Source organism: Liolophura sinensis, chromosome 2, assembly GCF_032854445.1.
Source record: "Liolophura sinensis isolate JHLJ2023 chromosome 2, CUHK_Ljap_v2, whole genome shotgun sequence".
Lineage (NCBI taxonomy): Eukaryota > Metazoa > Mollusca > Polyplacophora > Chitonida > Chitonidae > Liolophura > Liolophura sinensis.
In genome coordinates, this window is record NC_088296.1 from 17,353,252 (window position 1) to 17,376,301 (window position 23,050).

Below are 23,050 nucleotides of genomic sequence, written 5' to 3' on the forward strand. Positions count from 1 at the left end.
GAGTAATCTGTACATTCCGCGCTTGGCGTTCAGCATGATGTGGATAGTGCAACGACTGGTTGACCGTATCAGTATATATCCATACTGCAACAAGGAGGGACATTACATCCACTCTAAGGATTCCTTCCTTGCCACATGACTGAAAAATTGTTAAGTGCGACTTCAAACCCCAAGCACTCACTCACTGAAAATCTCAGTCACATCTCAATCCAAGCAAAATACAGAATGAATTCAATTATAAATATAAAGATCATACTATATGCAATTTTATCTTTCATCCAATATGTACCAAATCAACGGATCAACTCAGGTTGTGCTTGATGAGTTACCTGTTCATCATTGTAGAGCCCCATATGTTTGATGGTTGTATCTATCCATCAGACTGTGCAGATGTTCACAATTGTGACCACACCAAGAGCGGAGTTTACCGAGTGTTTCCGTTTGGATTCGGATCAGGCTTCTTGGTGTATTGCGATATGGTAACCAATGGAGGTGGCTGGCTGGTGAGTTGTAATAGCGATTTGATATAAAGGAGTTTACACTTTACAGACTGAATGAGGTTGTATGAAGTTAAGCGATGACTATTTCAGACAACCTTTTATATGCCACCTTTGAAGATGTAATGTGGTTAAATATTTCCAAACATTTCCGAACATTGATCCTTCATCATCTTCTTTGACAGCATCGTTTTATAGCATGTGTTCATGTATATTTAAAGTAAACTCTCATGTTCGCTACAAGTAGAGTACCGGAATGCATAAACCCCTCTACTGTCTTATTGCTACTAATGTCGTAACTGCGACATTGGAGGACATTTGCAATATTAGAGAGAGGTTTGTTGCAGAGGCCGTCCCTCATATTCTGTTACGGAAGTTCTACCATTGCCAATAAATTTCATTCTGTATATATATAATGTGTGTGTTTGCTTCATCGTGTCAGTGTGAATGCATGAATTATCACAGCAAATGTAGCTAACTCACCAGATAGTGAATGATGAATTATCACCACAGCTGAAGCTAGTTAGTCCATATGTAACTGAATGAATTATCAGAGCAATTACAGCTAATTGACTTAACTGTGAATAAATATATTACCCCAGCAAGATTAGGTAGGATCAAGTCTTTGGCTGAAGGAATGAATTATTAGAGCAAATGGCACAGACTAGCCCATCTGGGAATCATCAATCATCGCTACAAATTTAGCTAATTAGCCCGTTAGTGAGTGATGGATTATTACAGCAAATCCAGATGTCTGGCTCAACTGTCAATGACAAAGAACACTGAACATTATCAGGAAAATGAGGTCTCTTTTAATGTCTACAGGTGTTTCAGAGACGACAAGACGGATCCGTGGACTTCACACGAATGTGGCAGGGATATAAGGATGGTTTCGGAAATCTTTGCCAGGAGTTTTGGTTGGGTAAGAAAGTTTTCAATATACATAGATATTTGCAAGAATCCTATTAGCAACACCCCATATTCATATCTTCCTTTGTTAGAGACGTTTACACGCTCTAATGACCACCTGGCTAGATGTTAATACAAGAGCCTGTTTCAGAAAGAATGTCTATCACAACTGTCCATCCAGTCACAAATTACTGACACTACTTGACGCTTTGCCCCACCCAGTCACGAATTACTGACACAACACACAACACGTTGTCCATCAAGACAGTGGGCAAGGTATCATGACTAGTGTCAGTAATTCGTGACTGGAAGGACAAGGTGGGATACATAGTGTCAGATTTAGCATATCTGCAGAGAAGCAAAAAATCCGGCTGATATTGGGAAGCTATTCAAGGACAGCAGGTAAGTTAATGACAACGGGTGATAAGGGATACGCTATTCATCTGTTGTCATCCACCTTGTCCATCCAGTCATGAATAACTGACACTAATTGACGCTTTGCCCCACCCAGTCACGAATTACTGACACAACATACGACACCTTGTCCATCAAGTCGGTGGGCAAGGTATCATGCCTAGTGTCAGTTATTCGTGACTGGGAGGACAAGGTGTGATACATAGTGTCAGTAATCCGTGGCTGGGTGGGCAAGGTGTCAAGGCTAGTGTCAGTTATAAAATAAAATAAAATTCAAATCATTTTTACATCAAATAAATTCAAATCTACCATTACAATATCTTCTCTTCCTAGGACTAGAGAAATTATATTTGTTGACATCACAGCGTGAGTATGAATTGATGATCAACATTGCAAATTATAGCGGAAACAGCTTCTATGCTGCTTACAACAGATTTCGGATTTCGGGAGAGAGGCAAAAATTCCGGCTGACATTGGGAAGCTATTCAGGGACAGCAGGTAAGTTAATGACAACAGATAATACGGGATACGCTATTTATGGACAGAGGTCCTTCGTGATCGAAGAGATTAGCACTCCACCACGGCACAATGACCCAGGAGCCTCTCAGCAATGTGGGTGCTAATCCAACTCGTGCAGGTTTCCTCTCTGGCCGTACGTGGGCAGGTGTGGGAATGGCTGTGGATTATCACCGCGCTCAGCCTGCTTTCCACCATACATTAGACTTTCTGACTCATACAAAGGCGGTGAGTATTATGGATGGAACACACTGGATTGCCCGTGCCAAACGGTTAACCTATGGCAAGCTGCTACCGAACTTTACCACAGGTGACGTAAATATTTCAACACCATGTTAATGAATGATAATAACAAGACTAGAGTCTTTACGCCGTACGCCTAGTGTCGTCTACCACCAAAGCCCAACACATTGTGTCGAGGAAGAAGAGATTTAGGTAATAAAATTCCAGAAATAAAAATCACGATCATTTGCAAATCCAAAAAGTTTCTTTCTCACCATTTTGTCTTGTGCTGTTGCTATTTTGTATAAACCACGCTATCTGATTTAATATTATAGTAGATGCAATGATCCACCACAATGGATACCAGTTTAGCACCCCGGATAGTGACAACGACGCATCGACTACTGGACACTGCGCCGACATATACAAAACTGGCTGGTGGTACAGGGCCTGTCATCGTAGTAACCTGAACGGAGAGTATGTTCATCCCGCGTACGACTGCAAGTTCCAAGAATAATCCTTGAATGGCCTCCACCTTGGCATATGGTGTCTAGTATAACTATAGGTTTAGGTCAAGCACCTGGCAGCTTGATGTAACCTTGTTCCAGCTGACCATTAAGTGTTTATCTTTATGAAAAGACGGCCAATAACTTAACTAGAGTTATGTAGCCAGCGGAGTTGAAACAAGCCTAAACTGCCACAGTCATGTTTTTTTTTTCTGGCGTGCATGATAATGGAATTCTTACAGAACCACGGGATACGTTGTGTTGTGGGGTAACGAGAGCACACATGGTTAGAAATGAAGATATGCTTCGGATGACGTCAGCTGAAACAGATGCGTTACTACGATATAGAGATAATCTGAGTGTTTAAAAATCATGACATGATGGCGCTTTCGATTATTTGTACTTTTGCTTAATTAAAACAGTGATATCTTGATTATGCAACTGTACAGATAAAAATGACACAGACTACTTTTTAAACTGTACGTGGAACATTTTATCTATTTGTTCGGGTATGCTGTTTTCTTTTAAAACCATACAAGACGATTCAGTCGGAGAGTGAGCTTGCTAATATGTGCATGTAGTTATACAAACTACAAACAGCGTGTCAGAAAATGGGAGTTGCAATGAGCTAACTACATATACACATGAAGGTATAGTTGTATTGAGGCAAGTCCAATAGCTGTCCTTTGACATGCATTGCCCAGATCGATTTTAAAATTCAACCAAGCCGATGGGTAACCAAACTTTCAAGCGATGGTACGACCAAACGATTTAACATGTATTTTATTTTAGTGGTGTTTTATGCCGTGCTCAAGAATATTCCACGACGGCGGCCAACATTATAGAGCGGGACAGTCGCCAGGGTTGAGGTTGTGGTTGGGTGGTTTTGGAGGGAGGGGGGAGGGGGGTAAGGGGGGGGGAGATAACCAAGCAAAGCCCTTTGAGAAACTCACGGCCATCGGCTGGTTGCTGTCAGACCTTCCCTAATACGGCCAGGCAGATGTCACGATAGTGCGAAGCTATAACATGATACTGCGTGACGATGAAGAAACGAAGCGACGAATTTCTTTTCCGCCATGTAGTACATATATGTGTTCTTACAACAGTTAAGTGCTTGAATACCCAGTCTTTAGGTAAACCCGACCGTGTATCTGACTGCGTCCAATGCGCTGTGACCTGTTTGAAGAATGTGGTTGAAGTTTATAGGTTCAATAGTAAGTGTTTATTTTTATTCAGCCTTGTGAACCAGATGGCAGAGTTATTTCCAAGAAACTGTAACTGACACCTGTATTATGTGGATTTATCACTCCACGGTGTGGGTGCGGGTGTGTGTGTGTGAAATGTGAAATTCAAGGAATATGTTTACAAAAACACGGCCAGTAATTTACGCACTTGATATGTACCCGGGTGTTTTTATCGGCGACGTCGTTTATACGCGAGAAGAGTAAGCTGAACAACCAATTCACCATTAACTCCTCACAAGAAAGATGCGGATTTCTTACCGTGTACTACTGACTCTGTTAGCAGTGGTAGTCAGCTACCCAAAGACAGGCGCAGCTACCTCTTATGCACAATTTTTAAACCAGTTCGAGGTACTACCTTTAGGCAGTGACAGTTTGAAGGACACGTGCTCCAATTCAGGTAGGTTTTGAACTATGTATTTCCGGCACTTCCTCTGTAGTCAAACTCACCATTGGCCTCCGTGGCCAAGTCGATTAACACGCCACCGACGCACAATAAACCAGGAGCCTCTCACCAATGTGGTCGTTGTGAGTTCAAATCCAGCTCATGCTGTCTTCCTCCACGGCCATTCGTGGGAAGATCTTCCAGAGGCCTGCGGATGGTTGTGGGTTTTCCCCGGAATCTACCCGGTTTCCTCTCTCTATAATATTGGCCGCCGTCGTACAAGTGAAATATTCTAAAGCGCGGCGTAAACACTAATCAAATAAATAAATATATAAAACCCACTATCATGAGATATAATAGAAACTCCATATGGTCACGTTTCCATTTAATACTTCGAGGCCAGTTTCCATATCTTCCTGTGTTGGTATTATTGAATTCTTCTTAAAGCATTTTGAAATCTTTCCCACAGATGAAAAGTTTTGCTATGTTACTTTCTGCATCTTTACATGTTAAAAAAGGAGTCAAAGAATGGAAATACACTTCTATGTTTTAGACGGGAGACACAGGATAAAGCCTGGGTCGCGGCATACCCAGAGACCTTAAAAATCGTATGCTTTGCGCTCATCACTGCGAGGTCAGAGCAACTTAACAAACATGACTAGTTCGCACGGTGTCAGTATAATGTGGTTGCGTCGGGTGTCATGTTTGATGTCTTCGGCATGATATTTCACTCTCGGCAGCACAATGGCGACATGAACTCACCCTGCCACAAGGAGACAAAATAGGTCAATGTATAAACACACCCAATTACTCTCGATCGTCATATAATTTAAGAACTGCTAGGTACGATGTAAAACCCCAAGCATGTATGCATACATACATCCATCCCCTATTACATACATAAAATACGCCCTTCACATGACGTTGGCAGTCGCCGATATAACCTTGAAATTTGCCGTCCTTAACCCGTCGTTGGACAGTTAGGATATTGAAAATAAGTAATCTATTCTCTATGAAACGTTACAATCAACAATAATTCGCTACACAAACATATGTAAATATAATGTTAATCTCGGCGATGTACAAAAAGATTTTGCAAGAAATATCAAGATTGTGTAAAAAAAATCGCATACATATACATGTATATCTCAGAAGATATGGAAACTGATATTGTTTTCGAAGTATTAAATGACTGTCATAACTCGTAGAGCTGTAGATCCAGGGTCAACTCTGGGTTTAGTCAAACCTTAGACCTTAAAACAGAAAGTTGGACATTCCTCACTTGGCGATCAGCATGAAGGGGATAGTGCAACGACTTGTTGACCCGTATATGTATAATGGCTAGGGAGGGGCTGCTTACTTGCCTTCTGTAAGGCGTTTCAGTGAAGTAGCACTAGAAAAAACAGCGGTGGAAATCCGTCCTGCAACAAGGAGGCACATTATATGCACTCTAAGTATTCCTTCGTCGTCATATGACTGAAAAATTGTTAACTACGACATTAAACCCAAAGCACTCACTCAATAAAAATCGAAATCAGATCTCAAGTCCTAGCAAAATACAGAATGAATTCAATCACAGATATATAGCTATGTGACATTTTATCTTATATCCGACATGTAGCAAATAAGCTGATCAACCCAGGTTGTGCCTGATGAGTTAACTGTTCATCATTTGTAGAGCCCCATATGTTTGATGGTTGTATCTATCCATCAGACTGTGCAGATGTTTACAACTGTGACCACACCAAGAGCGGAGTTTACCGAGTGTTTCCGTTTGGAGTCGGATCAGGCTTCCTGGTGTATTGTGATATGGTAACCAATGGGGGTGGCTGGCTGGTGAGTTGTATTAGCCATTTCATAAAAATGAGTTTACGCCTTACTGACTGAAGAAGCTTGTATGAAGTTAACCGAGCACTATGTCAGACAGCATTTTATATGCCATCTATAGAGGCCCAATGTGGTTAAATATTTCCAAATTTTTCCGAACATTGATCCTTCATCATTTTGTTCGACAGCATTGTTTTATAGTATAGTTGTATACTTAAAGTATACCAACCTGTTCGCTAAAAGTAGGGTACCGGAATGTATAAACCCCTCTACTGTCTCATTCCTCCTATTGTCGTAACTGCGACATTGGAGGACATTTGGAATATTAGGGAGAGGTTTATTGCAGAAGCCGCCCCTCATATCGTGTTACGGAGAGGTAGAGTTACTCCACTGACCGTAAATTTCATTCTGTATATATAATGTGTGTGTGGGCTTTATCGTGTCAGTGTGAATGCATGAATTATCACAACAAATGTAGTTTACTCACCCGATAGTGAATGGTGAATTATCACCCCAGCTGAAGCTAGTTAGCCCATATGTAACTGAATGAAATATCAGAGCAAATACAGCTGGCCGGCTTAACTGTGAATGACTACATTACCTCAGCAAGATTAGAAAGCATTAAGTCTCTGGCTGAATTAAAGAATTATCAGAGCAAATGCCAATGACTAAACCGTCTGTAAATCATCAATAATCGCCGCTAATTTAGCTAATTAACCCGTTAGTGAGGTATGGATTTTCACAGCAAATGTAGATGACCGGCTTAACTGTCAATGGCAAAGAACACTGACGGTTCATAGATATATTATCAGGTAAATGATGTTTCTTCAAATGTCTACAGGTGTTTCAGAGACGACAAGACGGATCCGGGGACTTCACACGAATGTGGCAGAGATTTAAGGATGGTTTCGGAAACATTTACCAGGAGTTTTGGTTGGGTAAGAAAATTTTAAATCCACATAGATATTTGCAAGAATCCTATTAGCAGAACCCCATATTCATATCTTCTTTTGTTAGTAAAGTGCTACAATGTTTGTTTTACAAGTTACATTGATCATCTGGCTAGATGTTAAAACAAGAGCCTATTTCAGCAAGAATGTCTAGTAAAGCCTAAACTTGATTTTACCAAGATCACTTGTGTGACTATTGCTTGGATCTAAGCCTTTCTTTCGTGACTGGATGGACAAGGTGTCGTGTGTGGTTTCCTGCCTGTTACTGACACCATGTATGACACCTCGTCCATCCAGTCACCAATTACAGACACCAGTCATGACTCCTTCCCCACCCAGCAACGAATTACTATCACAACACATGACAAATTGTCCTTCCAGACACTGATTATTGAAACCAGACACGACATCTTTCCCATCGAGTTACGGATAATTGACGCTGGACTTGACGCTTTTGCCCACCCAATCACGGATTACTGACACAACACACGACACCTTGTCCATCAAGTCAGTGGGCAAGGTGTCATACCTAGTGTTAGTAATTCGTGACTGGACGGACAAAGGTGTCATACGTAGTGTCAATAATTTGTGACTGGGTGGGCAAGATGTTAACCCTAGTGTCAGTAATGCCCATACATAAAATAACTTCAAGCCTCCTTTTAGAATATTTTCTTTTCCTAGGACTGGAGAAATTACATTTGTTAACATCACAGCGTCACTATGAGTTGATGATCAACATCGCAAACTATAGCGGGCACAGCTTCCACGCTACTTACAGCAGATTTCGTGTATCGGGAGAGAGGCAAAAATTCAGGCTGATGTTGGGAAGCTATTCAGGAACAGCAGGTAAGTTAATGACAATAGATGATAAGGGATACGCTGTTCATGGACAGAGCTCCTCTGTGAGCGAGGGGATTAGCGCTCAAGCGCGGCGCAATGACTCAGGAACCTATCACTAATTTTCGTCCTACCCCATCTCATCCTGGCTTCCTCCCCGGCAATCGCGCTCTGTCCAGTTTCCCCATACTTTAGAATATCTGGTTTCCCCATACCTCAGAATTTCGGACTTAAACAATGGCGGTGGATGGAAGATACTCGATTGCCCGTCTTTAACCGTTAACCTATGGCAAGTTGCTACCGAACTTTCCCACAGGTGACGTAAACATTTCCACACCATATTAATGGATGACAATAACAAGACTAGAGTTTTTACGCCGTACTTTATACGCCGAGTGTTGTCGACCATCTCTTGTCATCAAAACCCAGCAAATAGTGTCGAGTAGCAAGAGATTTAGGTAATAAAATTCCAGAAATAAAAATCTCCATCCTTTAATCTTACAGTAGATGCAATGACCCACCACAATGGATACCAGTTTAGCACTCCGGATAGTGACAACGACGCATCGGAAACTCGACACTGCGCCGACATATACAAAACTGGCTGGTGGTACAGAGATTGTCATTATTGTAACCTGAACGGAGAGTATGTTCAAGCTGGCGGGAAACCAAGGTTAACATACTCCGGAATAGCAGGATACACCTGGTTAAAACAATACGGACATTTACAGTTTGCAGAGATGAAGATCCGACCTGTCTGGAACTCGTAGATAGATTTAGGACAGATCTGTTCAAGGGTGCATGAAAAAGAACTCAAGAACCAACATTATGTTTTCACATGAAATGAAGAAGACTTTACCGAACAAGAGAAAAAATTGGTGACTTGGGTGTATTTTATATATCTTAATAAGCCAGTCTATTTGGTGCATTTTTCCCTCAACGGTCGGACATACCGTTAACATGGGACTAGCTTAGTCCAGTTCGGGCTATGCCCCCCTCCCCCCACAAGAAAGCTGTTTTTACAAATATTACTGGTGACGTTACCACAGCAGCCTACATCCTTTCCAGGCTAACTGCTAAGGCCTTAGGAAAACCATAGCTGAAAGCCATTTTCACATCGCAAGAAAAAAACCGAGAAATTTTGTGTATTTTTATATGTTAGGACCCATCCTAAACTGTATATTAAGAAATAAATCCGAACAGTTGCGTGTACATTCAAATAAATAATATCTTAATATTGAACAGAAATGCTGTTGTTTGAATGTATTCTGTTATCATAACTTAGTACTGTGTCATATCCGTGCTCTCCGTCCACCAATATTGTTTTCAGAGCCATCACCGTTGACGCTACCCCAACAGATTACGTAATTTTGAGGCTGACTGCTGAGGCCTTAAGGAAGATTTATTTGTAATTTTATATATTAGGCATCATCCTAAATTCTATACTAGGAAGTACAACCCAAGTGTTTTATGTATTCTTAAATAGCTCTACAAGATTATACTTGGGCACCATGGATTTGTCAGCTAAATGCCACATTATATTTTGCCTCAAGTACATGTAAAACAAGCCTAACAACTTTTGAAAATATAAACATGCATACAGCGTTTAAAATTAAATAATTAAAAAAGACCCGGATTCAGATTGAAAATATATTTACTTATGGTGTGATGAAAACGGGCAGAACACGGGGCAATAACAAACGACCATCCGCAGGTTGCTGGCAAAAACCTTATGATCTACGACAGGAAGTTCCAAGAATATTCGTTGAACTGTCTCCATCTTGACATGTGGTGTCCAGTATAAGTTTAGGTCAAGCCCTTGGCAGCTTGATGTAAACATGTTCCAGCTGATCATTAAGTGTTTATCTTGATGAAAAGACAGCCAATAACATATTTTTTTAGCCAGAGGAGTTGAAACAAGCCTAAACTGCCACATCCATGTTTTTTTTTTCCTGGCGTGCATGATGATGGAATTCTTACAGGACCACGAGATACGTTATGTTGTAGAGTAAACGAGAGCACCCATGGTTAGAAATCAAGACATGCTTCGGGTCACGTCAGCTGAATAACATGCGTAATTGGACATAGAGATAACCTAACTGGTTAAACATGATAACATGATGGCGCTTTCCATTATATGTAATTTTCCTTAATTAAAACTGTGATATCTTGATTTTACAACCGAACAAATAAACATCACGTAGTCTACGTTTTAAACTGTACGTGGAACATTTTATCGATTTGCTCTGGTATCGTGTTTTCTTTTAACACCACACAAGACGATTCAGTCGGAGAGGGACTTTGCTAACATGCATGTAGTTATACAAACTAGACAAAGTGTGTTAGAAAATGGGAGTTGCAGTGAGCTAACTCCATATATATATGGAGGTATAGTTGTATTGAAGCAAGTGCAAACGTTGTCCGTTGACAAAATACACTGCGTAGATCGATTTTAAAATTCAACCAAACGGAAGTGTTTTTTTGAAGCTATGGTACGACCAAACAGTTCAATACATATTTAATTTCATTCGTGTTTTATGCTGTGCTCAAGAATATTTTAGGACCGCGGCCAGCATTATAGTTTGGGATGTCTGGGGGCGGGATAAATAGGCAGAGCCCTTTGAGAAACTCACAGCCATCAGCAGACCTCCCCTAGTGCGGGCAGAGAGGAAACCAGCATGTAATGCCACGATAGTGCGAAGCAAAAACACCATGGTGCGTGACGAGAAAAAAACGATGTGATGTAGTTTTACCTAACATGTAGTACATATATGTCTTCTTACAACAGTTTAGTGCTTGAATACCCAGTCTTTGCGTACGCCCGACCGTGTATCTGACTGTGTCCAATGCGCTGTGACCTGTCAGAAGAATGCGGTTGAAGTTTATAGGTTCAACAGTAAGTGTTTATTTTTATTCAGCCTTGTGAACCAGATGGCAGAGTTATTTCCAAGAAACTGTAACTGACACCTGTATTATGTGGATTTATCAGTCGACGGTGTGGGTGCGTGTGTGTGTGAAATGTGAAATTCAAGGAATATGTTTACAAAAACGCAGCCAGTAATTTACAGAGTTAATATGTAGCCGGGTGTTTTTATCGGCGACGTCGTTTATACGCGAGAAGAGTAAGCTGTACAGCCAGTTCACCATTAGCTTCTAACAGTAAAAGATGGGGATTTCTTACCGTGCACTACTGGCTCTGCTAGCAGTGGTAGTCAGCTACCCAAAGACAGGTGCAGCTTACTCTTATGGACAGTTTTTAAATCAGTTCGAGGTACTACCTTTAGGCAATGACAGTTTGAAGGATACGTTCTCCACTTCAGGTAGGTTTTGAGCTATGTATGTCCAGTATTTCCTTCTTAGTCAAACTCACCAGAGGCCTCCTTGACGCTAACGAGGCGCATTGACCCACGAGCTGCTCATCAATGTGGTCACTGTGAGTTCAAGTCCAGCTCATGCTACCTTCCTCTACAGTCATTCGTGGGAAGACCTTCCAGAGACTTGGGGATGGTAATAGGTTTCCCCCAAACTCTGCCGGACTCTGCCCGGTTTCATTCATATTGGCAGCCGTCGTAGAAGTAAAATATTCTAGAGTGCGGCGTAAAACACCAATCAAATAAGTAAATAAATCAAACTAACTAACATCCGATATAACAGAAACTCCATATGATCACGTGTTTATTTAATATTTCAAAAACAAAGTCGGTTTCCAAATCCTCCGCTGTTGGTATTATTGAATTCTTCTTTAAGCATTTTGAAATCTTTCCCGCATTTGTGAAGTTTTCCTCTATTACTTTCTTATTTTTTACTTGGGTATGTGCAAATTCTTCTTCGAAAAGCTTCGAAATGTGTCTGTAAACCGGACGATCTCGGACACTATTCATGTTCTCTGCTGTGGGGGACATATTTGTGCCAATCTGTTCTGGAAAAATGTCGATCAGATATATCTGGACAAGGTACACCAAGTCGCCATATCAGCTCTAAACAACGGGTCACAGGTATGACAAAAGGACAGAAATGCCTGGCACTCACTGCATTGCTAATTGCTGGGGATATTAACCCTAACCCAGGCTCCGAACAAGACCTATGCGGTTCATGCATGAACCAAGTCAATTTTGTGTGAGCTTTGCGAAGACCGGTTCCATGTAAACTGTATATACCCAGGAAAAAGTGACTTCGTCACTGGTAATGAATGGTTATGTAACTTGTGTAGCCAACCGCTGAACGGTTGACGTTACGTAATGGCACAGGACGGCAACATGTAGGTAGACCAGTTTCAGTACTGGAGAGTTTCTGATCCCTGTGAAACTCACTCAATGTGCAAAACATGTAAAAATGTCTCACCGAGTGACCATATTTGTCAATATGTCAACTGTGATAAGAACTGGCATACGACCTGCTGGTCTGTTGCTGAGAATGAATGCATTGGCCTTAGCGAATTAGACGATGATAAGTGGGCGGAAAGGATATGTCAAATGTGTTTTGCTTCTATTGTATCCCCAAACGAAACAGATAAAACAACTCCTTGGGCAGATGTAACCTACTGAAAGGCCTGTGGATAGGCCATTTGAACATAAGACGTATAATGACAAGAGGAAAGATCCATCAGCTCACACTTATGCGAAGGACATGGGAATTCGACAAACAGTGTATCACGGAAAGTAAACTAAATAACCTGATCGATGACAATGACGAGCGTCTACCCCGCTATGACTCCCCATACAGGGGATATAGTTAGAGGACCCAGAATAACGGTGGTGGGATACTTGGGTACGTCAAGTCCGGACTCAGGGCTTCACACAAGAACAGATTAGACCTCTGCTCAGCGGATGTGGAATGTCTTACGAATCAAATATTTCAGCTAGGTACAAAGACAATCCTCATAACAACCATACACAGACCACCTGACTCATCAGTCGACTGCTTCAATCGGTTCGAGGCTGCTGTGGAAAAATATGGGAAGGACATACAACTCCAATATTATCCGGTGACTTTAATGTAGATTTAATGAAATAAACCAAAACGGCAGACTATTACAAACCCTAGAAATGTATAACTTTAGTCAGGAGGTAAATTTCCCAACTAGGGTTACTGAAACTACGGATACTTTGATAGACCATATATACATTACCGAACCAGAGGTGTTAGCTGAAAGGGGCGTAGTTCTTGCTGGAATAAGACCTCCATCTTGTTTAAATTGTAAAAAAAATCTTGTAAACAGCAACAGAGCTCCCATATGAGTGTTAAGTATCGTAATTATAAACATCATAAATTTCAACAAGATTTACAAAATATTTCTTAGAGTGTAATCGAAGGATTTGACGACCCTAATGTCGCGTGGTACGCGTTTAAAACGGTACTGCTCAGTGTTGTAGATGAGCACGCTCCACTAAAGGAGCGGCGGATCCGTCCTCATGTTTTAAACTGGATTACAGACGAACTTCTTTCGAAAATTCACACACGTGGTCACATGTGCAAAACGGCCATGGATTTTAAGCATAAAATGGACTGGAAAATCTATCGTGCTCAACGAAATCGTGTCATTGGACTACTTTGAAAAACGAAGTGCGAATTTGTGTCCAAACACAGAGAAGAATCAGAAGGCAATTCGAAGGAAGTGTGGAAACCCCTAAAGAACATTCTGCCTAATGAAGCTAAAATATCCTCTGATTTCTTTAATGTAGGGGCCGATACCATATGTAAAAACCTGACATCTTGAACTGTTTTATTGGATAGTTTAGCAGTATAGGCAAGGAAATTGGCAAAGGTTTAAATAAAAGTTTGCCACAAATAAAAAATTTATTTATTTATTTGATGGGTGTTTCCGCCATACTCAAGAATATTTCTGTTATACGACGGCGGCCAGCATTATGATGGGAGGAAGCCGGGCAGAGCCCGGGGGAAACCCACGACCATCAGCAGGTTGTTGTCAGACCTTCCCACGTACGGCCGGAGATGAAGCCAGCATGAGCTGGACTTGCACTTACACTAACCGCAAATAAAACAAATTACCGATAATTACTAATGTAGAAATTCCCTCTATTTCGGAAGACTTCGTTAAAAGTCAGAGAAAAGTACGTCTGCAGGTAAAGCCCGAGGCCTAGATGGGATTTCCATAACAATGTTCAAATTTTCTGTTGAACATATTTGTATACTTCTGACTTTTATCTTCAATCTGTCTTTATCTACGGGTATATTTGTTGATGATTGGAAGATAGCTAGAGTAACGCCTATCTACAAATCTAGCCAGGCTTATGACATATGTAACCACAGGCCAATTTCTGTCACACCTATTGTAAGTAAGATAATAGAAAGACATGTACATAATTACTTTTGTACCTTTTTAGAATAAAAAAGCTGTTTCATTAGAAATTTAAACCCAATCATTCATGTGAAACTGCTTTTCACAACATGACTGGCAAAAGGTTTAAAAATATTGATGGTAGGCTTTTAACTGGTGTGGCGTTTTTAGATCTCCAAAAAGCATTTGACACCGTCAACCATGCTGTTTTATTACACAAATTTTCTTCCTATCGTGTAAATGGAAATATCTTTAACTGGTGTAAATCCTACCTGACAAACAGGAGACAACATGTAACCTGGAAAGGAACAGCATCAGAATCAAGGAACGTGGACACTGGAGTTCCTCATGGGACCATTTAGGGGCCATTATTTTCTGTCTTATAAATTCACGCCCTAGCTGACTGGAATACTCACACTGAGATTGTATGCTGACGATAGTTCACCGTTTTGTAGTGGTAAAAATGTAAACGAGATCGAGACCAAGTTATGAGCCGATCTAGAGAATGTATCAAACTGGATATTTATAAATAAGTCAAGTCTTAAACATGACAACACGAAGTGTATGCTAATTGGATGAAAACAGCGGTTAGCTCGTGTGCATCTTTTGTCTCTAATCATAAATAATGTGTCTATGGGAAATGTTTTGGAATAGAAACTGTTAGGTATCTTAAATAACAGCTTACTAACATGGCACAATCATGTTTTACAATTAAGTAACAAGATATCAAAAAAAAACTTTTATCGATAAAATGAGAAAATTACAGAAGAGGGCAGCTAGGGTTAGTCTGAAAACTTACCAGATCTGATTTCCAAAGGCAAATCTTTTTAAACAGTAGAACTGGATGCCTATTGCTGACAGGATCAATTTTAGGTGTGCAGTGCTGACCTATAACGTGTTTAACAACACAGACCCGCAGTACTTACACTGCTTCAACGTTTCTACAGCTGTACGTAATTATAACACCAGCAAGAAACTGTGTATACCAAAACATAGGACACAGTAGTTTAAACGAAGTTTTATTCACCCTGCTACAATTTTGTGAAACAGCCTGAGTAAGTCTGTGAAATATTGTCCTAATGTTGTGTCTTTTAAACGAGCATTTTAAGGCAATATTTTAACAAATGAAGTTCTGGTAAAACTATACATCTGTTTTAGAGACAGTTTATATGTCCTATTCCTACTTGACTCCAAACGATTTACAAATTTGCAGATGATTTAAAATCTTCACACATTTTGTTATCTTATATTATTAATTATTAACTATTGTATATATAATGTTCTTCTATTCACACTAATATTGTATATTGGTTTGAGTGCAGGGTAATAATGTAAACTACCCCCATAACTAATTGTGTTACCCTGGGTAAATAAAGGATCTATCTATTTGTCTATCCGATTAACAGTTAAAGAATGGAACTACACTCGTATATCTTAGACGGGAGACACAGGATAAAACCCGGGTATTCCCATACCGGAAACTTTAAAACTAGCACACTTTGCGCTCATCGCTAAAGGGTTAGAGCAACTAAACAAACAGGACTAGTTGACACGGTGTCAGTATAATCTGGCTGGGTTGGGTGTCATGTTTGGTGTCTTCGGCATGACATTTCACTGTCAGCAGCACATTGGCGGCACGAACTCGCCCTGCCACAAGGAGACACAGTATGCATACCCAATGACTCCCCGTCGTCAAATGATTGAATAATTGTGAGGTACGACGTAGAACCGCTGTCATACATACATACATACATACATACATACATACATACATACATACATACATACATACATACATACATACATACATACATACATACATACATACATACATACATACATACATACATACATACATATAAACATACATACATACATACACACACACATACATACAAAAATACATACTACATACATGCATGTATGCATGCATACATACATACATACATACATACATACATACATACATACATGCATGCATGCATACATGCATACATACATACATACATACATACATACATACATACATACATACATACATACATACTACATACATGCATGCATGCATACATACATACATACATACATACATACATACATATACACATACATACTACATACATACATATAAACATACATACATACATACATACATACACACATACATACAAAAATACATACTACATACATGCATGCATGCATGCATGCATACATACATACATACATACATACATACATACATACATACATACATACATACATACATACATACATACATACATACATACATACATACATACATACATACATGCATGCATGCATACATACATACATACATACATACTTACATACATACATACATACATACATACATACATACATACATACATACATACATACTACATACATGCATGCATGACTCCCCGTCGTCAGATGATTGAATAATTGTGAGGTACGACGTAGAACCGCTGTCATACATACATACATACATACATACATTCGAACATAAGATACGCCCTTCCCATGACTTGGGCAGCTGCCGATACAACCTTGAACTTTGCCATCCTTAAACCAGTCGTTGGACATTTAGTATATTCCAAATAAACAATCTATTCTTTATAAAACGGTACAATGAGGAATAAGTCGCTTCACAAACATGTGTAGATATAATGTTAATCTGGGCGATGTACAAAGGATTTTTCTAGCAATTTCAACAGTGTGTAACAAATCGCATTAATATACATGTATTTCTCTGAATAGAGTAGAGAGTGCTCGTCGGGAGCGGTAGATCCAGGGTCAATCCTGGGTCGAGTCATACCTAAGACTTTAAAAGAGGAAGTTTTAACTTCCTCGCTTCCCATACAGCATAAACGGGATAGTGCAACGATTGACTGACCAGTATCAGTATAATGGATCGGGCGGGGCGGCTTACTTGCCTTCGGTTAGGCGCCTCTGTCAAGCACAGCTAGATAAAAGAGCGGTGGAGATCCCTTCGTCGTCATATAACAGAAAAATTGCTAAGTACGACATTAAACCCCAGTAACTCACTCACTGAAAATCTCAATCAGATCTCAAATCCAAGCAAACTACAAATGAATTCAATCACAAATATCTAGTTTATACTACATGGCATTTTATCTTCTATCCCACATGTAGCAAATGAGCTGATCAACCCAGGTTGTGCCTGATGAGTTACCTGTTCATCATTTGTAGAGCCCCACATGTTTGATGGTTGTATCTACCCATCAGACTGTGCAGAAGTTCACAAATGTAACCAAACCAAGAGCGGAGTTTACCGGGTGTTTCCGTTTGGAATCGGACCAGGCTTCTTGGTGTATTGCGATATGGTAACCAATGGAGGTGGCTGGCTGGTGAGTTGTAATAGCGATTTGATATAAAGGAGTTTACACCTTACTGACTGAATGAGGTTGTATGAAGTTAAGCGATGACTATGTCAGACAACCTTTTATATGCCACCTCTGATGATCTAATGTGATTAAATATTTCCGAATATTTCCGAACATTGATCCTTCATCATTTTCTTTGACAGCATCGTTTCATAGTACGTGTTCATGTATACTTAAAGTAAACTCTCATGTTCGCTACAAGAAGGGTGCCGGAATGTATCAACCCCTCTACTGTCTTATTGCTACTAAAGTCGTAACTGCGACATTGGAGGATATTTGCAATATTAGAGAGAGGTTTGTTGCAGAGGCCGTCCCTCATATTCTGTTAAGGAAGTTCTACCACTGCCAGTAAATTTCATTCTGTATATATAATGTGTGTGTTGGCTTCATCGTGTCAGTGTGAATGCATGAATCATCACAGCAAATGTAGTTAACTCACCCGATAGTTATTGATGAATGATCCCCACAGTTATAGCTAGTTAGCCCATAGGTGAATGAATGAATTATCAGAGCAAATACAGCTATCCGACTTAACTATAATGAATAAATTACCCCAGAAAGATCAGGAAGCAACAAGTCAGTGACTGTATGAATGAATTATCAGAGCAAATGCCAATGACTGACTCGTCTGTGAATCATCAATAATCGCTGGAAATTTAGCTAATTAGCCTTTTGGTTAGTGATGGATTATCAAAGCAAATGCGGGTGGCTGGTTTAACTGTAAATGACAGAGAACACTGACGTTTTGGCAAAAAACATCTTTTTACATATGCCGCAGTTAAAGACGATGTATATTTTATCAGGAAAATCAGATCTCTTTTAATGCCTACAGGTGTTTCAGAGACGAAAAGACGGATCCGTGGATTTCATACGAAAGTGGCAGGGATATAAGGATGGTTTCGGAAATCTTTACCAGGAGTTTTGGTTGGGTAAGAAAATTTTAAATCCACAAAGATATCGCAAGAATCCTATTGGCAACACATCATATCCATATATTTCTTTGTTAGTAAAGTGCTACTATGCTTGTTTCATGGTAGAGACATTTACACACTCAAATGACCATCTGGCTAGATGTTAACACAAGAGCCTATTTCAGCAAGAATGTCTCGTATCAAGTTTAAACTTGATTTTACCAAAATCACTTGTGTGACTACTGCTGGGATCTAAGCATTTCTTCCGTGAATGGATCAACAAGGTGTCGTTTATGGTTTCCTGCCTGTCACGGATCATCGACACCATATATGACACCTTGTCCATCCAGTCACGAATTACTGATACTAGTAATGACTCCTTTCGTTCCCAGCCACCAATTTCTAATACAACACATGACACATTGTCCATCTAGCCACCGATTATTAACACCAGGCAAGACAGGATAACTGACACAGGATAACTGACACTAGACTTGACGCTTTGCCCACCCAGTCACGGATTACCGACACACACGACATCTTGTCCATCAAGGCCATCAAGTCAGTGGGCAAGTTGTCATGCCTATAGTGTCAGTAATTCGTGACTGGAAGGACACGGTGTCATACATAGTGTCAGTAATCCGTCAAAAATTCAAATCTACTATCACAATATTTTATCTTCCTAGGGCTAGAGAAATTACATTTGTTGACATCACAGCGTCAGTATGAGTTGATGATCAACATTTCAAACTATATGGGGAACAGCTTCCATGCTACTTACAGCAGATTTTGCATATCGGGAGAGAGGCAAAAATTCCGGCTGATGTTGGGAAGCCATTCAGGGACAGCAGGTAAGTTAATGACAACAGATGATACGGGATACGCTTATTCATGGGCAGAGGTCCTTTGTAACCGAGAGGATTAACGTTCCAGCACGGCGCAATGACCCAGGAACCACTCACCAATGTGGGTTCTAGCCCAACTGATGCTGGATTCCTCTCCGCCCGTATGGAGGAAGGTCTGCAAGCAAATTGCGACTTGTCGTGGATTTCCCCCGGGCTCAGCCTGGTTTCCACCATAGCTTATAATTGCTAACTTTTACAATGGCGGTGAGTATTATGGATAGAAAAAACTGGATTGACCGTGCTAAACGGTTGACCTATGGCACGCTGTTAATAAACTTCCCCACAGGTGACGTAAACATCTCCACACCATATTTATGGATGACAATAACAAGACTAGAGTTTTTACGCCGTACGACGTGTGGCGAGTGTGGTCGACCAGCTGTTGTCATCAAATCCTAGCAAATAGTGTCGAGTAAGAAGTGATTTAGGTAATAAAATTCCAGAAATAAAAATCTCCATCCTTCACAAAACCAGAAAGTTTTCTTTTTCGCCATTTTTATTATTTTTGTCTTGTGCTGTTCCTGTTATGTATTAACCACGTATATCTGATTTGATCTTACAGTAGATGCAATGACCCACCACAATGGATGCCAGTTTAGCACTCCGGATAGTGACAACGACGCATCGGAATTTCGACACTGCGCCAACGAATTTAAAACTGGCTGGTGGTACAGGGGCTGTTATTATTGTAACCTGAACGGAGACTATGTTCATGTTGACGGGAAACCAAGGTTAACACACTCCGGAATACGAGGAATCGCCTGGTTAAAAAAATACGGACATTTACAGTTTGCGGAGATGAAGATCCGACCTGTGGGGAACTCGTAGATAGATTTAGGACAGAACTGTTCATGGGTGCATGCAAAAGAACTTAAGAACCAACATTATGTTTTTACATGAAATGAAGAAGACTTTACCGAACAAGAGAAAAAATTGGTGACTTAGGTGTATTTTATATATCTTAATAAGCCAGTCTATTTGGTGCATTTTTTCCGTCAACGGTCGGACATACCGTTAACATGGGACTAGCGTAGCCCAGTTCGGGCTATGCCCCTCTCCCCCCACAAGAAAACTGTTTTTACAAATATCACTGGTGACGTTACCACAGAAGCCTACATCCTTTCCAGGCTAACTGCTAAGGCCTTAGGAAAACCATAGCTGAAAGCCATTTTCACATCGCAAGAAGAAAACTGAGAAAGTTTTTGTATTTTTATATGCTAGGACCCATCCTAAACTGTATATTAAGAAATAAATCCAAACAGTTGCGTGTACATTCAAATAAATAATATCTTAATATTGAACAGAAAAACTGTTGTTTGAATGTATTCTGTTATCATAACTTAGTAGTACGTCGTGTTTAGCTTAATATCCTGTTAGTCAAATACACTCTTTATCTAAGCACAAATGGAATATGTGTGCTAGATTTAAAAGAATAAATTTTTTATCTTTCTCCGTAAGCTCTGTTTTAAAGATTTCTTCCACCAATGTCCAGTATAAGTTTAGGTCAAGCACTTGGCAGCCTGATGTAACCTTGTTCCAGCTGACAATTAAGTGTGTCCAATATAGGTTTAGGTTAAGCACTTGGCAGCCTGATGTAACCTCGTGTCAGCTGACAATTAAGTGTGTCCAGTATAGGTTTAGGTCAAACACTTAGCACTTGATGTAACCTCCTGCCAGCTGACAATTAAGTGTGTCCAGTATAGGTTTAGGTCAAGTACTTGGCAGCCTGATGTAACCTCGTGCCAGCTGATTATTAAGTGTTTATCTTGATGAGAAGACAGCCAATCACATAACCAGAGTTATTTAGCCAGCAGATTTGAAACAGACCTAAATTGCCACAGCCATGTTTTTTTCTGGCGTACAAGATAATGGAATTCTTACGGGGCCACGGGATACGTTACGTTGTAGAGTAAACGAGAGCACCCATGGTTAGAAATCAAAATATGCTTCCGGTCACGTCAGCTGAAACAGATGCGTTATTGGGATAAAGAGATAATCTTACTGCTTAAAAATGATAATTTCACGGCGATTATTTCGATTATTTGTAGTTTTGCTTGATTTAAACTGTGATATCTTGATTATGCAACTGTACACATAAAAATGACACAGTCTACTTTTTAAACTGTACCTGGAACATTTTATCAGTTTCTTCTGGTAGGGTGATTTCTTTTAAAAGAAAATGGAAGTGGCAGTGAGCAAACTATATATATATACATGCATGTAAAGTTGTATTGAAGCACGCGTAAAAGTTCTCCGTGGACAAAATAACACCGTCTTATGATGTGAAAATCTTATATAAACGAATTTTGCCATTACTGCATCACTTGATTGTCTTGTTAACACGGTCATGCGATTTGCTACAACCCCACTCTGCTGCAGTCTCTCAGACCCTGCTCGTAAGAAACATTGCCCGGGCTGGTGCCAGACAATTCAAATTATGACCAGGTCGAGCGTTCTGATGCGTAATAATTAGGCGCATGAGGCACAAGATATAAGGATGACGCCCAGATATGATGTACCGATAATTTTTGAACCATAGTAGATTGTATAAGCCTTGTCTTATTGCATTCATCATGTAGGGTATTGAATTTATCTCGCAAATGTTGAATATACACCTGCTCCATGTGAATAGGTAGTCAAGCGGCACAGCAATAACTACAGTATACCTGATCCACTCTATAGACAGGATTTTCATCTAAAATTTTATGCTTCAAAATTATTGTCACTTGACGATATATTCTGCTGTGTGGCTTGATTTCCCTTTGTATTTATATGATTTGTAATAAGACTATTTTGTATTTTGAATACGATTAACAGAAATCAACCACATGTAACTTACAAGCCAATTCTCAATATAAATTGAAAGTGTTTTACTTTTTAATTGCATCAAATAAACTGCTGAAAGACGTTTGAAGAAGTCATTGCGCTATGCATTGTCTAAAGAGTCTTTTAAATCTGGCTAAATGAGTGATAATTAAATCACTTGATTTATTTATTTATTTATTTGATTGGTGTTTTACGCCGTACTCAAGAATATTTCACTTATGGTGGGAGGAAACCGGGAAGAGCCCCGGGGAAACCCACGACCATCCGCAGGTTGCTGCAAGACCTTCCCACGTACGGCCGGAGAGGAAGTAATTCACTTGAAGATGAATTCTTAAGCAATTGTCTTCACTACCAAGAAAACAGATGATATGACTAAATAGGTGACCTACTAGGGCCTGT

General features: G+C 40.0%; 2 protein-coding genes across 3 annotated transcripts in view; both read left to right on the top strand.

The window, feature by feature from the left end:
- The first annotated feature begins 272 nt into the window (after window positions 1–272).
- On the top strand, window positions 273–9,742 carry LOC135462538 (ryncolin-4-like). The gene is made up of 7 exons (XM_064739764.1): window positions 273–503; window positions 1,323–1,419; window positions 2,154–2,318; window positions 6,348–6,526; window positions 7,359–7,455; window positions 8,149–8,313; window positions 8,809–9,742. Exons 1-7 carry the CDS (start codon window positions 321–323, stop codon window positions 9,072–9,074), a joined length of 1,152 nt encoding a protein of 383 aa, XP_064595834.1. The 5' UTR covers window positions 273–320; the 3' UTR covers window positions 9,075–9,742.
- Window positions 9,743–11,298: 1,556 nt separating this feature from the next.
- LOC135462738 (fibrinogen C domain-containing protein 1-like) overlaps window positions 11,299–23,050 on the top strand; it is a 17,953-nt gene continuing 6,201 nt past the window's right edge. Inside the window, exons 1-5 of one of the 2 annotated variants that reach the window (XM_064739969.1) lie at window positions 11,299–11,624; window positions 17,816–17,973; window positions 18,842–18,938; window positions 19,607–19,771; window positions 20,388–21,262. In XM_064739969.1, coding sequence (XP_064596039.1) covers window positions 11,471–11,624; window positions 17,816–17,973; window positions 18,842–18,938; window positions 19,607–19,771; window positions 20,388–20,653 — 840 coding nt within the window. In that variant the 5' untranslated portion in view covers window positions 11,299–11,470 and the 3' untranslated portion in view covers window positions 20,654–21,262. Of the gene's footprint in view, window positions 11,625–17,815; window positions 17,974–18,841; window positions 18,939–19,606; window positions 19,772–20,387; window positions 21,263–23,050 lie in introns of those variants that run through there. The other variant, XM_064739970.1, reaches the window with a different exon arrangement.